General features: G+C 39.9%; 1 protein-coding gene and 1 long non-coding RNA gene across 2 annotated transcripts in view; one reads left to right on the top strand and one right to left on the bottom strand.

The window, feature by feature from the left end:
* Nucleotides 1-194: 194 nt before the first annotated feature.
* Nucleotides 195-950, bottom strand: LOC147643982 (uncharacterized). The gene is made up of 2 exons (XR_015271171.1): nt 678-950; nt 195-547 (listed from the first exon to the last, which is right to left on the bottom strand). It is a non-coding gene; the product is annotated as an uncharacterized LOC147643982 (long non-coding RNA).
* A 292-nt stretch (nt 951-1242) lies between these two features.
* ssp3 (SCAPER domain-containing protein short spindle 3) overlaps nt 1243-15988 on the top strand; it is a 39297-nt gene continuing 24551 nt past the window's right edge. The window contains exons 1-6 of the mRNA XM_020943259.2: nt 1243-2005; nt 2482-4785; nt 4847-6287; nt 6740-6997; nt 7059-7182; nt 13482-13621. Of these exons, the coding sequence (XP_020798918.2) occupies nt 1828-2005; nt 2482-4785; nt 4847-6287; nt 6740-6997; nt 7059-7182; nt 13482-13621 (4445 nt within the window). The 5' untranslated portion in view covers nt 1243-1827. The remainder of the gene's footprint in view (nt 2006-2481; nt 4786-4846; nt 6288-6739; nt 6998-7058; nt 7183-13481; nt 13622-15988) is intronic.

Below are 15988 nucleotides of genomic sequence, written 5' to 3'. Positions count from 1 at the left end.
AAGTTCCCCGACACACAAAAGCGACTCCATTGGCGAGCAGAGCTTTAATCACAAACAAACAGATAAAGCCACTCGGCAAACAAACAATCGCCCGCATACACACACACACATACTGTCTACCATGAGAATTCACACTCATACGGCTATGGCACTGTATTTTGTTGGGAATTTAGAACTAAATAAATAAAATATTATTTTGTTAAATAAAATATTATTTTAATTGGAATATAAAAAATTAACTTATGCAGTGTATTATGTTATTAATTAATCTTACATTTTAAATACAGTGTCATAGCTGCTCAAAATTCGCAGGTTCCGCTGTCGAGTGAGTGCGTGGAGCGAACTCAACTCAACCTGCTGGCATTCCTCGCCGCCTGTTCGTTAGAGTCCATGAATCGAAATTGTGTCGCTCAAGTGACTATTCTCCAAAAATTTCGAATTCGGTATCGCGTTGCATCATTATGATCGAAAATTAGTGGGTTTCCGATTTCGTGAACTTAAAGCTGCCAGAGAAGCTTAACCGCCAACGCAACCGGAGTTTACAGACCTGGAAGGGGTGAGGAAAAATACAAGAAATATTTATTATTTATTATTCATTACAAAAGCTAAATATTGTTTTGTATTAATTATTAATTTTATTCATTCAGAGACATTTGTGCATCCAAAGAAATACCCACTCAGAAACACTCCTCAGTTCACCGCGAAGAATGAGAATGAATGAAACGAGTAAAAACGGTGTTTTGCCACTCATGCTTAAAAAATACCATGGGATGTGCGGTGTGCCGAGTCCGGTTCCTGGCCATTTCCCATCTCAGGGCTGCGCTGGCGCTTCCATTTCGAAAAAGCGAGCAAAATAGAGCAGTGAGCAGCAGCATCATTTAGATTTAGACCGGAATTGTAACAGGCACGCAGGTCCAGCAGCGAGCATACCAAGCAGTTTCGTTCGTTTCGTTGTGCCGTTCTCACGCACTAGCTGTGCTGCTCTGAGGGACGCCAGTTGTCCCGCTCGCACGTGGGGAGCTTTCCAGAGGTAAGCTTTGGGACCGGGCGGCAGGTTTGAATGTTAACGTTCTTGTTACAACCAGTTACATTATTCAATCGGTTAGAAGCACTTTCAAACATTTTAGTCGCAACATTAAAAAGAAAAACTACAATTTATAGTGCAAAAACCTTGTTTTTACCCTTTTTCCTCTATATTAAGCCTGCATTGTTCAAGTGTTGTTATCGATTATTCACCCGCCTATCAATGCATCGATTGCTCTGCTCGCTGCAAAACAACCCTGTTTTTGGATCAGCTGGTTTTGTGCTGCTGCTAAATTTTAAGCAGAATTCAGAATTTCAGACGGCTCGGTTTCAAGGAATTTACGGTGTCTTTGATCAGCCCCGGACACAAGGAGCAGCCTGGAAGGACACCCAAGTACCCAAGGCATACATATATAGCCAAGCTAGCGCCGTCGTGGGTAAAATGCTGCCGAGTCCGCTGGCGTTGCGAAATTGTGCAGTGGCGACGGTGACAAAAACAACAAAGAAGCGACGCGCCTCAACTAGAGGAGGAGAGGCTAACGGTAAACGCGAAATAATCAATTAAAAGGTAACGGGAGTCACGGTTTCCGACCGAGGAGCCCAGCAGCAGAGGATTCTGCGGTATCTAGAGGGCCATCGAGGACGAAACCAAAAGTTGCCTTAACAGCTGCACCACCTGTGCGTGGGCAGGCAGGCAGAGGCGGCAGCGGTCGCGACAGCGCAGCTTTTGGCAGCAGCAGACGAAACCCAGACAACAACAACAACAACGAGTGAAACAGAAACAACAAGAACAACAAAGCAACGATGGAAATGCGAGAGGTACTGAGTCGCGAGGGGCGAGAGGCCAAGAATCTGCTCGTCTACCAGTTCTGCGATGAGACAACAACGAGCACGAGCGGCGGCGAGGGGGCAGCATCAGCGGCGGGACCAGCCGGAACTCTAGCTGGAGCTGGAAGCGGAGGCGTACTCTTGAACGGTGACTGTAAGTAACGATATTGGGTACTTGAGGAGTTATTATGGCTACCAAGTGTGTTTTTTTTGTAACAATTTCAATACCTTAAACCCTATTTTTTTGGCTAATAAGCTTTAAACAAAGTTTCTAAAGACTGTAATTAATTGCTACTTTGTACAGACCATAGAACCATAACATTTTGATTGGAATAGGACTAAACTGAATAGTACTAAATATAAATGACACAAAATGCAAATATAGTAGTCGGTATCGATATTTTAACATTGCAGTCCGTTTATATGACAATATCGCTTATAAAACCTTTTTAAAACTGTATTTAATAATTAATCCGACTTTAAAATTAAAAAAATATTTTTTAGAAACCCATAAAGTTGACCATAAAATCATAAACTAATAACAAATCAAGCCCTAGGCAACCCAAAATCGGTTATTTCAACTATATGTCCCATGATTCCTTATAACTTACATGACTTTATACCCCACAGGTTATCGCAAACCCCCTATGGCGCCGCCAAAGTCGCCAAGTGGTGGCAGCGGCACTCCCAAAAACTGCCAGTCGCCCACCACTTCGCCACGACTAAAATCCACAACGAGCGCCGCAGCAGGCGGAGGCAGTGGGCCACGTGTACGCAGCGCCTCCACAGGCAGGGACAAGAAGTCTGAACTGCAGGCCAGATACTGGGCCCTGCTCTTTGGCAATCTGCAGCGAGCTGTGAATGAGATCTACCAAACAGTAGAGTGCTACGAAAACATATCCAGCTGCCAGGAGGCTATACTTGTGCTGGAAAACTATGTGCGGGACTTTAAGGCGCTGAGCGAATGGTTCAAAGTATCCTGGGACTATGAATCCCGTCCGCTGCAACAAAGACCACAGAGTCTGGCTTGGGAGGTGCGCAAGAGCAATCCCACGCCCCGAGTGCGTACCAAGAGCCTCTGCAGTCCCAATAATTCCGGGAAATCCAGTCCAGCCTTGGTGCTTGGTGGATCTCAATCGGGCAAGACCTCTCCATCCACCTACGAAACGGGCCAGATCTCTCCCATGAAGTTACTCCGTGCCTACGATCAAGTGCCGAAGGGAGCGATGCGTCTCAATGTTCGAGAATTGTTTGCGGCCAGCAAGAGAGCTAACCAAGGATCCTCGCAATCGGATAATATGGAGTGCCCACTGGATCTCAGCGGGGATAAGTCCACGTATTTGCAGCTAAACACACAGTATTCGCAAACAGATCTGGAGGATCCACACCTGACGCTGGCGGATGTGCGGGAGAAGATGCGGAGGGAGGCGGAAGAACGGGAGGCGAGGATCCAGGAGCAGGCATTAAGCATTCCAGCACCAGAAAATACAGAAGAAATCCCAGACAAACCCAGTGAGACCTCAGAGGAAATTCCACCAGAAGGCGAGTCTTGCTTAGTAGAAGAACATCGCCCTGAGCCCACAGCTGTAGATATGACTGTGGCCTCTCTGGAGAGCATGGAGAATGCTTTGCTCCACCAACAGGCCCAAAAGGACCCCACGCCCCCAAGCACACTGCTGAAGCCCCCGACAGAGAAGCCGCAACCCCTGATGGCCATCTCAGGAAATGCGCCTATTCAAAATAGTCCCTTGAAGTACTCCAGCGTGCTAAATCGTCCAGTGAAGAAAGCGGTAGCAAGCGCAGCAGGAGGAGGAACTGGTGCCCCCAAGACAACAACGGGAACAGGATCAGCAGCAACAGCAACAGTGGCAGGCAAGCCAGGTCAGCTGAAGACAGCTCCCGTAAACGGTTTACGACGCTCCACAAAGCTAGCACCGACTGCTGGCAAGACTTCAGGAAAAACTGGCATACAGGCACCTCCTCCCAGGCCCTACAGCAAAACCGAGTGCTATGGCCCGCCCAACAATGTGGCCTCCCGTCTGTCGGCACGCTCCCGAACCATGCTGGAGATGAATGGCAATGGCGCCAGCAAAACCCTGCCCAAGAGAACCTCTACCTCTTCGTTTCTAAGCACGCCCCGGATAAGAACAGCGGCCTCGTCGAGGCTCAGTTCGCGCGAGGACATGGGCAGTTCCACTTCCACTCTCAAAGCCAGCAACGAGCAGTTATCGAACTCAAGGAGCACTTTGAAGACCGAGGAACCACAACATTCCGAGACGAAAAAGCAACTTCAACTGCCCACAGATGCCAACGATGGTTGGTTGACGGTGAAGAATCGTCGAAGGAGCAGCATGCATTGGGCCAACAGGTTCAATCAGCCGACAGGATACGCCAGTTTGCCAACGTTAGCGCTGCTCAACGAGCAGCAGAGGGAAAAGGAGAAGGAGCAGGAGCTAACCAAGGAGAAGCACAACGTAGATTCAAGCGCCAGCAAAATCATTCCAAGTAAAACAGGAACAGCTACAGGAGAGGCTAAGCCGAAAGCCAAGGCCACAACGCTGGCAAATTCTTCACGGCCAGAAATCAAAAATGCCAAGGCCAAGGTCAACTCATTTCCCGCCCAGAGAAGCTCAGCGGGTCAGATGAAAAAGGCGGAGAAGCAGGAAAAGGCAGAGAAGGCAGATAAGACCGAAAAGAAGCCAGTGACGCCATCAACAACAGCTCGAAACAATGGCAATAATAGTTCCATAGGGCGCACGTCCATCATCAAAAGACAGAAATCGGATCTAACAGGACTGAAGATGACATCCTTGCATAAGGAGTACATGCGTAGCGAGAAGAATGCGTTAAGGAAGCTGCAGCAAAAAGAACTGAGCAATAACCACAAGCAGAGCAACAACAGCAGCTCCTCTTCCGCAGAAACTGTCGTGGAGTGTGAGTATCTAGAAATATTCCATTATTTTCCCTTTAGTTAACCATTTTATCCCACTCACAGCCAGCAACGAGGACCACAACAAGATCGACATCAAGATCCAGACCAACTGTGAGTTCTCGAAGACCATTGGTGAGCTCTATGAGAGCATTGCCCGCTGCAAGCTACCAAATGGCAGTCTCAACAAGCCCAATGCCAGCTCCCTTCTGAGTGCCTGCGATGAGAATGAAGAGCAAATTGCCGACGATAACGAAGAAGAGCGCAACGAAAGGATTCTAGTTGAGGTTCAGGAATCCCTGGAACGGCAGATTCGTGAGCTAGAGCAAACGGAAATCGATGTGGACACGGAAACTGATGAAACCGATTGTGAAGTTCAGCTGGAGGAGCAAGAGCTGGGCGCAGGTGGTGATGATTCCGCGGTATTTGTGACCATGAGCGACGATGAGAACGCCAGCCTTGAGCTGAGATATCAGGCTTTGTTATCGGACATGTCGTGGAACGAAAGAGCAGAGGCTTTGGCCACGCTACAAGCCTATGTGGCCAGGCATCCAGGGAGAGCGCAGGAACTGCATCAGAAACTATCCTCGCCATCGCGACGTCGCTCTCTGCAGGAAACTCTGAAGAAATACCAAGCCAAACAGGCGAGGGCTCAGCAAAAACGGAATCTCCTTCAACAAGAAAAAGCAGCCAAGCTGCAACAACTATTTGCACGCGTGGAGGACGTCAAGGCAGCCAAAAAGCAACTCATCGAAGATAAGCGCCAAAAGATGCAGGGACGACTCCAAAGGGCAGCGGAGAATCGGGAGCAGTACCTTCGGCAGATCATCGAAAAGGCCCACGATGAGGAGAAGAAACTGAAGGAAATCAACTTTATCAAGAACATTGAAGCACAGAATAAGCGTTTGGATCTTTTGGAGTCCTCCAAAGAGACCGAGGGCAGACTGCAGGATCTCGAACAAGAGCGACAGAAGAGAGTGGAAGAAAAACTGGCCAAAGAGGCTGCTGTGGAGAGACGTCGGCAAGCCCTCGAAAAGGAACGCCTGTTAAAGCTCGAGAAAATGAATGAAACGAGGCTGGAGAAGGAGCAAAGAATAGGCAAGATGCAGGAGCAGAAGGAGAAGCAACGTCAGGCTTTGGCCCGGGAAAAGGCCAGGGATCGGGAGGAGCGACTCCTCGCCCTGCAGGTCCAACAGCAGCAGACCACCGAGGAACTGCAGCGCAAGATTCTACAGAAGCAAATGGAATCCGCTCGTCGGCACGAAGAGAACATCGAGCATATACGCCAGCGAGCTTTGGAGCTGACCATGCCCACCCGGCAAGCGGACGAGGGTCGGGGCGATCAGGATGACGGCGATGCGGAAGATGGCTTGAACGGGAATGGCACAAGCACCACGAACGAAGACTGCGATATTTCCTCTACGCTTTCGGATGTGGGCGGAATCCCTGGTCATTCGAGAAGCTACAAAAAGAAGATGAAGAAGCTCAAGCAGCGAATGAGTCAGTGGTGAGTAAACTTTACCTTTATTAATGCCGCAAATTAAATGAATTATTGTTTTATATTTAATTGATTTCTTTGTTAATTCGCAAGTATTGAATTTCCGCTGAAAATCGTTAAAAACTTTATTGTCTGCTTTCTTTTTTGTATGAATAAGTTTTTATTTTCCAAAGAAATCAGAGATTTAACATATCATAATAGGGTCTTCCTTGAAATGTAATCCTATTTTTTATTGCGTCTAGACGGCTTTAACTAAATCTATATAACTAAATAATTTATTCGGTCGTAAAAACGGTAACGATTTCAAATACCAATATCCGAAAAATGTTATTTCCTTTTTCGATTATTTTGATCTGTTATATCAAAATAGAATATGGATTTATCCCATATATCTCAAGGACTCTTTAAATATAAATATGTTCTGCCATTCATAATAATAATTCTTTTGAAATATTTTCCAGCGCCACCGAGTATTTGGAGGCCATGGAGCCCCTACCCCCATATGTAAAGCGTGATAGTACGGTGCCCAAGCTCCTAAATCTGGTGGTTAAGGGTGGCGGTGCTCAGGGATTGGAAAGGGCATTGGGCAACCTCCTGCGTGTGATACCCAAGGCCCAGGCCTTTGACTTCCAGGCCTTCCTGTGCATGGATGGCCTGGGCATAGTGGCCAATCATGTGATCAGCAAGGGTCTGCAGGAGAACACCGATGTCTCAAGGAAGTAGGTTTAATAATAATTTTAAATTTATTGAAATTAACTCATGTAATTAAATAATTTACAGATCTGTTCACCTGGCCGTTCATGTGTATAGGAATGCCTGCTCTGTGTGTCCTCAGATTGCTCGTCACGCTCTGTTGGGTAATTCCATAACCGTTATGTTCGATGCCATCAGTAAGAGTTTTCAGGTAAGTTTTCAACAACAAAAAATCCTCTGGAAGTTTTGAAGAACTTTTTCGGCCAGCCAAAAACGGCTTTCACAATAAAAGTGTCGCCAGGCAGACGTCGGGGGTTTGGAATTGAAGTCGCTGAAGTTGGCAACTGGCTATATTCCCCTGGCCACGTCGGATGTGTCGCCTATACAGTATAAATTTGTACTTGGCTCGCCTTATAGTCCTGCCCTGGCAGCCACTTAACACTTGGCCGCGTTTATATCCTCTGTCTGTCTGTAATCCTAAGGAATAAACAGTCATAGAGGGTTATAAAGAATTTTTAAAGGCCTGGCGAAGGGGGATTCTTGTAGACTCGAGATAGTATTGGTTTAATATTGTTAACTCATTAGTTAAATAATATATTACAAGTTTTTTATTGATATAAACTGCCTTCTCAAGTTAGAGAACCAGATTAAGAATTATCATTATCCTTGAGCTTTAAAAATAACTAGGAATAGCAGAAAATCGATTTTTAAAAATTTAAATTTAATATCTTTCAATATTACAACATTAAATTAAACTATAAATCACTAATAAATATATAGGTAGTATCTAAAACAACTCTAGTAAGAGCATTTTTAGGTCGGTTTCCCCTTCCGAAGTTTTAGTCCCTGTGTTTAAAGTTTATGTTTCGCGCTCCGACTTTTGTTTTTGCTCGTTGGGGCATTGTTTATTTGCCATTTCTTTGACGCTTTTATTTGGCGCTGCTGCCTTTTGTTTGTTTGGCATTTTTATTTGAATTTTATTTACTGGCCTCGTGCGCTCTCGCCTATCAATTTTTAAGCACTAGGTCGGGGCCCAAGACCCATCCCCATTATTATTTTTTTTGTCGGGCGCTTTTCCCTTTCCTGGGCAATTCAGTCAGCGAGTAAAATGTTTATATATTTTGCGGCTGTTGTTAAATCAATCGTTAAATCGCATAAAAAGCCACTCACTCACACACCCAATAAATGTTTCTTCTCAGCGTTCATCTCTTTTTTTTATTTTTTATTTATGCTGTATGTATTTTGTTCTTTCATTAAACTCGTGGAGTGTTAAGGGGTTTGTGGTGATGGAAATAAGATGAATTCTAAATATTAAGTATTTTTGTTTGTAGTTTGTAAACCCATGCAGAATGAAATTCGATAACTAGGAATTATAAATATATAAATTTATGTTAAAAAACAATAATGTAATGCCCGCTTTCATTTCGTTCACCTATACATTATATATTTTCTATTTTACATTCACAGTTTTTCATTTTCCTCTATATCTAAAAATCGTTTGTATGGCAGCTATAGCCATATATAGTAGCCTTATTTTTATAACATTTTCCACAAAATTTTAGATAAATATATAATGGCTATATATCAAATTTGATGAAAATCTGTTAAAAACTGGAAAAGTTATAATTTGTTTTTCAAACAATTTTCCGATCGTTCCTATGGCAGCTATATATATGTATATATAGTCCACCGATTCGCCATGCTCCGACTTATATACTAGTAAAATAATTTAGAAGAATAACTCCATAGTTTCATTAAAATAGCTTAAATTTGTTCCAAAATAAGTCTCGCACATCTGTGCATATGATTCTCAACTGGTTCTAACATCCCCGGAACGAAGTGACTTCTGCCGGTCAAGTCTCAGGAAAGTGTTGTGTTCCAAAAGTTGCAAGTCATTGTTTATTAGTGTTCAAAGTTAGTAACTGATCATACATGCTTACTGCTCATGGATACTTAGTAGTCATAGATACTTGCTGATCATAGTTACTTACTGTTCAGAATTACTTACTACTCATAGATACTTATGGATCATACTTACTTACTGCTCATAGATACTCACTGTTCAGAGTTACGTAGTGGTCATAGATACTCACTGTTCAGAGTTACTTACTGCTCATAGTTAATCACTGATTATAGATCTATAAATCGTCCGATTGTTCCTATGGACACTATATATATGTATATATATAGTCCACCGATTCGCCATGCTCCGATTTATATACTAGTAAAATTATATAGAAGAATAACTGCATAGTTTCATATAAATAGCTTGCTCTTAAATTAGTTCCAAAACAAATCTCTCTGTGCATATGATTCTCAACTGGTTCTAGCATCCCCGGAACGAAGTGACTTCTGCCGGTCAAGTCTCAGGAAAGTGTTGTGTTCCAAAAGTTGCAAGTCATTGTTTATTAGTGTTCAAAGTTAGTAACTGATCATACATGCTTACTGCTCATGGATACTTAGTAGTCATAGATACTTGCTGATCATAGTTACTTACTGTTCAGAATTACTTACTACTCATAGATACTTATGGATCATACTTACTTACTGCTCATAGATACTCACTGTTCAGAGTTACTTAGTGGTCATAGATACTCACTGTTCAGAGTTACTTACTGCTCATAGTTAATCACTGATTATAGATCTATAAATCGTCCGATTGTTCCTATGGACACTATATATATGTATATATATAGTCCACCGATTCGCCATGCTCCGATTTATATACTAGTAAAATTATATAGAAGAATAACTGCATAGTTTCATATAAATAGCTTGCTTTTAAATTTGTTCCAAAACAAATCTCTCTGTGCATATGATTCTCAACTGGTTCTAACATCCCCGGAACGAAGTGACTTCTGCCTGCCAAGTCTCAGATATGTGTTGTGTTACAAAAGTTGCAAGTCATTGTTGATTAGTGTTCAAAGTTAGTAACTGATCATACATGCTTACTGCTCATGGATACTTAGTAGTCATAGATACTTGCTGATCATAGTTACTTACTGTTCAGAATTACTTACTACTCATAGATACTTATGGATCATACTTACTTACTGCTCATAGATACTCACTGTTCAGAGTTACTTAGTGGTCATAGATACTCACTGTTCAGAGTTACTTACTGCTCATAGTTAATCACTAATTATAGATCTATAAATAGTCCGATTGTTCCTATGGTCACTATATATATGTACATATATTGTCCACCGATTCGCCATGCTCCGATTTATATACTAGTAAAATTATATAGAAGAATAACTGCATAGTTTTATATAAATAGCTTGCTCTTAAATTTGTTCCAAAACAAATCTCTCTGTGCATATGATTCTCAACTGGTTCTAACATCCCCGAAACGAAATGACTTCTGCCGGTCAAGTCCCAGAAAAGTGTTGTGTTACAAAAGTTGCAAGTCATTGTTTATTAGTGTTCAAAGTTAGTAACTGATCATACATGCTTACTGCTCATGGATACTTAGTAGTCATAGATACTTGCTGATCATAGTTACTTACTGTTCAGAATTACTTACTACTCATAGATACTTATGGATCATACTTACTTACTGCTCATAGATACTCACTGTTCAGAGTTACTTAGTGGTCATAGATACTCACTGTTCAGAGTTACTTACTGCTCATAGTTAATCACTGATTATAGATCTATAAATCGTCCGATTGTTCCTATGGACACTATATATATGTATATATATAGTCCACCGATTCGCCATGCTCCGATTTATATACTAGTAAAATTATATAGAAGAATAACTGCATAGTTTCATATAAATAGCTTGCTTTTAAATTTGTTCCAAAACAAATCTCTCTGTGCATATGATTCTCAACTGGTTCTAACATCCCCGGAACGAAGTGACTTCTGCCTGCCAAGTCTCAGATATGTGTTGTGTTCCAAAAGTTGCAAGTCATTGTTGATTAGTGTTCAAAGTTAGTAACTGATCATACATGCTTACTGCTCATGGATACTTAGTAGTCATAGATACTTGCTGATCATAGTTACTTACTGTTCAGAATTACTTACTACTCATAGATACTTATGGATCATACTTACTTACTGCTCATAGATACTCACTGTTCAGAGTTACTTAGTGGTCATAGATACTCACTGTTCAGAGTTACTTACTGCTCATAGTTAATCACTAATTATAGATCTATAAATAGTCCGATTGTTCCTATGGTCACTATATATATGTACATATATTGTCCACCGATTCGCCATGCTCCGATTTATATACTAGTAAAATTATATAGAAGAATAACTGCATAGTTTTATATAAATAGCTTGCTCTTAAATTTGTTCCAAAACAAATCTCTCTGTGCATATGATTCTCAACTGGTTCTAACATCCCCGAAACGAAATGACTTCTGCCGGTCAAGTCCCAGAAAAGTGTTGTGTTACAAAAGTTGCAAGTCATTGTTTATTAGTGTTCAAAGTTAGTAACTGATCATACATGCTTACTGCTCATGGATACTTAGTAGTCATAGATACTTGCTGATCATAGTTACTTACTGTTCAGAATTACTTACTACTCATAGATACTTATGGATCATACTTACTTACTGCTCATAGATACTCACTGTTCAGAGTTACTTAGTGGTCATAGATACTCACTGTTCAGAGTTACTTACTGCTCATAGTTAATCACTGATTATAGATCTATAAATCGTCCGATTGTTCCTATGGACACTATATATATGTATATATATAGTCCACCGATTCGCCATGCTCCGATTTATATACTAGTAAAATTATATAGAAGAATAACTGCATAGTTTCATATAAATAGCTTGCTTTTAAATTTGTTCCAAAACAAATCTCTCTGTGCATATGATTCTCAACTGGTTCTAACATCCCCGGAACGAAGTGACTTCTGCCTGCCAAGTCTCAGATATGTGTTGTGTTACAAAAGTTGCAAGTCATTGTTGATTAGTGTTCAAAGTTAGTAACTGATCATACATGCTTACTGCTCATGGATACTTAGTAGTCATAGATACTTGCTGATCATAGTTACTTACTGTTCAGAATTACTTACTACTCATAGATACTTATGGATCATACTTACTTACTGCTCATAGATACTCACTGTTCAGAGTTACTTACTGCTCATAGTTAATCACTGATTATAGATCTATAAATCGTCCGATTGTTCCTATGGACACTATATATATGTATATATATAGTCCACCGATTCGCCATGCTCCGATTTATATACTAGTAAAATTATATAGAAGAATAACTGCATAGTTTCATATAAATAGCTTGCTTTTAAATTTGTTCCAAAACAAATCTCTCTGTGCATATGATTCTCAACTGGTTCTAACATCCCCGGAACGAAGTGACTTCTGCCTGCCAAGTCTCAGATATGTGTTGTGTTACAAAAGTTGCAAGTCATTGTTTATTAGTGTTCAAAGTTAGTAACTGATCATACATGCTTACTGCTATGACTACTTAGTAGTCATAGATACTTACTGATCATAGTTACTTACTGTTCGAAGTTAATTAATGTTGATAGATACTTCCTGGTCATAAATATTTACTGATCGTAGTTACCTAATGATCACATTTTCTTGCTGTTCATAGTTCATGGTGTTCACTTCTTTGCAAACTTTCGATTCAGTCTTTGATGCTGATTAAAAATATATATACGATTAATAGGGTTGGAAATGACTCCTTCACAGCGTTACAAGCTTCTGACAGAAATTATAATACCCAAGGGTATACAAAGAATTAAACTGAATTAAGAAGAGGTATCAATACATTTACATATCATTTACATTCTAAATTTGGTGTATTTATTTAAGAAGTATCTAAAATGCTAATATCTCAAAGGTTTTTTTAAAGTTATTTATATAAAAAAAGAGATATCAAAAAGGCGCATTTATCGGGGAAACAAAATTTTTCATGTAATTCTTATTTGCTTTTTTGTTTTATTTAAATCTATAAAGATATTTTTCCTGCGCATCGCACTTTGGCGTTGTTGTTGTTCTTTTGCATTGTTAACTTGGCTCGTGTTTATTGTTTTTGCCCCATCCCCGCCTCCTTTTCACCTCTCCTACCTATCCTCTCGCCCTCCTTTCACCTTCTTCTCCCGCTGTCCCGTTGATGGATCAGCGCGCGCGCCGCTTGTCGTGTAATAAAGGAGAGGCAAAGCGCTGAAGAAGAAACGAAGAAGGCGCAACAGAGTGAAAAAGTTAACTGTAAGCGACTAGGAGAGAGAGTGAGTAAAAACGGGAGAGAAGGGGGAGAAAGAAACATCAATTAACATTTTGATTGATGTGGATGTCTCTCTCTTTCTGTCTGTTGTTGCTGTTTAAATGCCTAAGTTGATAATTAATTTAAACACGAGCCACGGAATTTCACTTGCGGGCGGGCGGGCAACAGCCCCAAAAAGCACGCAACAATTGTGAGCGCGAGTGAGCACCATTTTTTTTTTTAATATTCCTTCGATTTCTGCTTCCTGTCTTACTCTTCTACTTCTCTTTTTCCGATCTGTTGCAGTTACCCGAAGAAAAATCACCACAACATCCGGTCGAGTTGTCCACGGAGCTAATGCTGGCCTGCACCGAGGCGCTGTCCTCCAGTTACGTGAAGAAGAACACCCACCCAAAAGTGCCGGAACGACTGCCGGACATGATAAAGTGAGTACAACAACCATAACAAATATAGCAACAACAAGTGCTTAACTGTTGTGCGCAAAGCAACAAAAGCAAGCGCATAGAGAGGGGAACGAGTCGAGTTCGAAAAGCGAGTTCGAAAAACTCCAGTGTTTGTGGTGTGCGTGAGTGTGCTTGTGGGTGGGAAAGGGATGCCTAGAGTTTGGCCTGGCCGTATGGCCATCCTTTTCGCTCGCTTTTGGAAGCGAGAGAGGGCGTGTCTGTGTGAGTGGGATAGCGTAGGCTGGCAGCAGCGCTGCTTGCTTCGAGTTGGCCTCTGCTGCTGCGACTTTGCCTGGCGCTTTTCTGTTTTAAAAAATATAATTTTTAATTTTAATTCGTATTTAGTTGGTCACACTGATGCCGGGCAGTGTGGTCACAAGTCGCAGGTTTTATTGCGATATTGTTGGTGTTAAAATTGGGGGATATTTCCTATATTTTCACTACTTTAAATAGAAATTGATTTATTTATTTTTTTTTTTTTGTAAGTGAAATTAAAATAAGTTTTACGATTGTAATTTAATTCATATGAATTTTTAAGGTTTTTAACTTGTTTACCGGTTCAGAAACATTTTCATTCTTTAAAATCGCTTTAAAAATTTCCTAAGAATTATATAAGTCTTATTAAAAATATACTTAATTACTTGAAGCCATTTTTAGTTTTTAAGCTTGCATTATTTTTACTGTAAATACAGTTCAACCTCTTTTAATATTTATTACTGGCTGGTATTATCCCTTTTTTCTTTTAGATTTGCTTTAAAAATTCAGCTGAAACATTTTTTCATGACCTCCCTTCTTCCTTTATTGGCTTTCTGTGTGCTTTAATTTCGAAAATAGAAAAAACTTTAATGCTGCGTCGTCGTCCAGTGTGGAGTTTTCCCGGCTTTCCCCCTTTTCTGCCCCCTTTTCCAGCGATTGTTTTTCTTTAATTTGAGCTCATTTTTGTGCACAAAAGTTTTAATCGAATTGTTGTTTATTGTTGACGTTTCTATAGTTCCCAAATATGCACATATATATAGACGCCATTTTGTTTGTTTTATATTTTTGCACAGCAACAAATAGGGGATTTTGTTTCAAATTTGCATTAATTTATAAAATAAAGGAAAATAGTATTTTATGTATAATGGTTTAATAGATTTGATTACGGTTTATCAGTTTTGTGTTTAATTAAGGAAAACAATGGGACAAATCGTTTAATTTATATATTTGAAAATTATGCAACTTATAGTTAAGTTGGTTATTTAAATGCAATTTGTTTATGTTAATTAATAGGATTTATAAATGGTTTATTTTATTAATAATTTATCTTAAAATATATAAATAGTTCTTCAATTACATTGCAGGTTCTGAGAATTTCAGATCCCTAAGCAAAGTTAGCTTTATCTGTGTGTGTTTTTTGTACTTTCCTTCCTTTTGTTAAAAAAGCGACGACAAAAAAACATTTGTTGTTATGCATTTTCCACTTGTGAATTGGCTTTTGTTTGCTACTTTTTGCATTTGTTTTTATTTCCGTTTTTTTTTTTATATTGTTGGCTAGCTTTTCTTCTGTGTGTGAAGCGGCTTTTGTTTATCATTTTTATACCCTTGCAGGATATTTTTATTTTAGTCAGAACGTAACGAAATGAAGGAGTCATTTCCGACCCTATAAATCATATATATTCTTGATAGCAGAATCGATTTAATTTAAAAAAATTTAAGTTAACTTTTGCAACAATTTTGAAAATTTTATCGTTAAAATTGTTAAAATATGATAAAAAATTTAATTTTTTAAAATTTGTAATTGAGTATGCAGATTTTCCATCGCATTAAAAACTAACATAGGAATGATTTCCGAATTAAAAGTTATGGTTTTTTGACTTAGTTATCAGTTTTTAAATCTTTGACTTGTTGGAAAAATGGTTGTATAAAAATATCAATTTTTTATTTGTTAAGCTTAATTTATAACTAGATTTCCGATTCGATCCTGTACATTAATTACACAAGGCAAGGGTATATAAACTTCGGCTTCCATAAAATAGCCTTTTTGTTTTATTTGTCCTGGGCTCTGACCAATTTTTGTGCCTTTTCCATAGATGGGTTTTTTGTAGATATATTTTTTGTATACATTTTTTCTCTATCTTTTTTATTATTTCATTTTGTTTGCTGTTATTTCTGTGTGTTGTGTGCTCCTTTTTTATGTTCTTTATCAATTTTCCGTTTGTTTATATTTTCAATTTGCTTACAAAAGCTTTTCGTTTATTTTATTAGCCAGCAGCCATTGTTGTGGGTCTGCGGGTGTGGGTCTGTGTGTTCTTTGCAGCCTTTTGTGGTTGCTGCCTTGGTCCTTTTATTCGTCCTTCTCCACGGCTTATT

Source organism: Drosophila serrata, unplaced genomic scaffold, assembly GCF_035046125.1.
Source record: "Drosophila serrata isolate PLE 108 unplaced genomic scaffold, ASM3504612v1 contig_240, whole genome shotgun sequence".
NCBI classification, from domain to species: Eukaryota; Metazoa; Arthropoda; class Insecta; order Diptera; family Drosophilidae; genus Drosophila; species Drosophila serrata.
The sequence above is the reverse complement of the archived record's forward strand: the minus strand, read 5'-3'. Positions and strand labels throughout refer to the sequence as shown.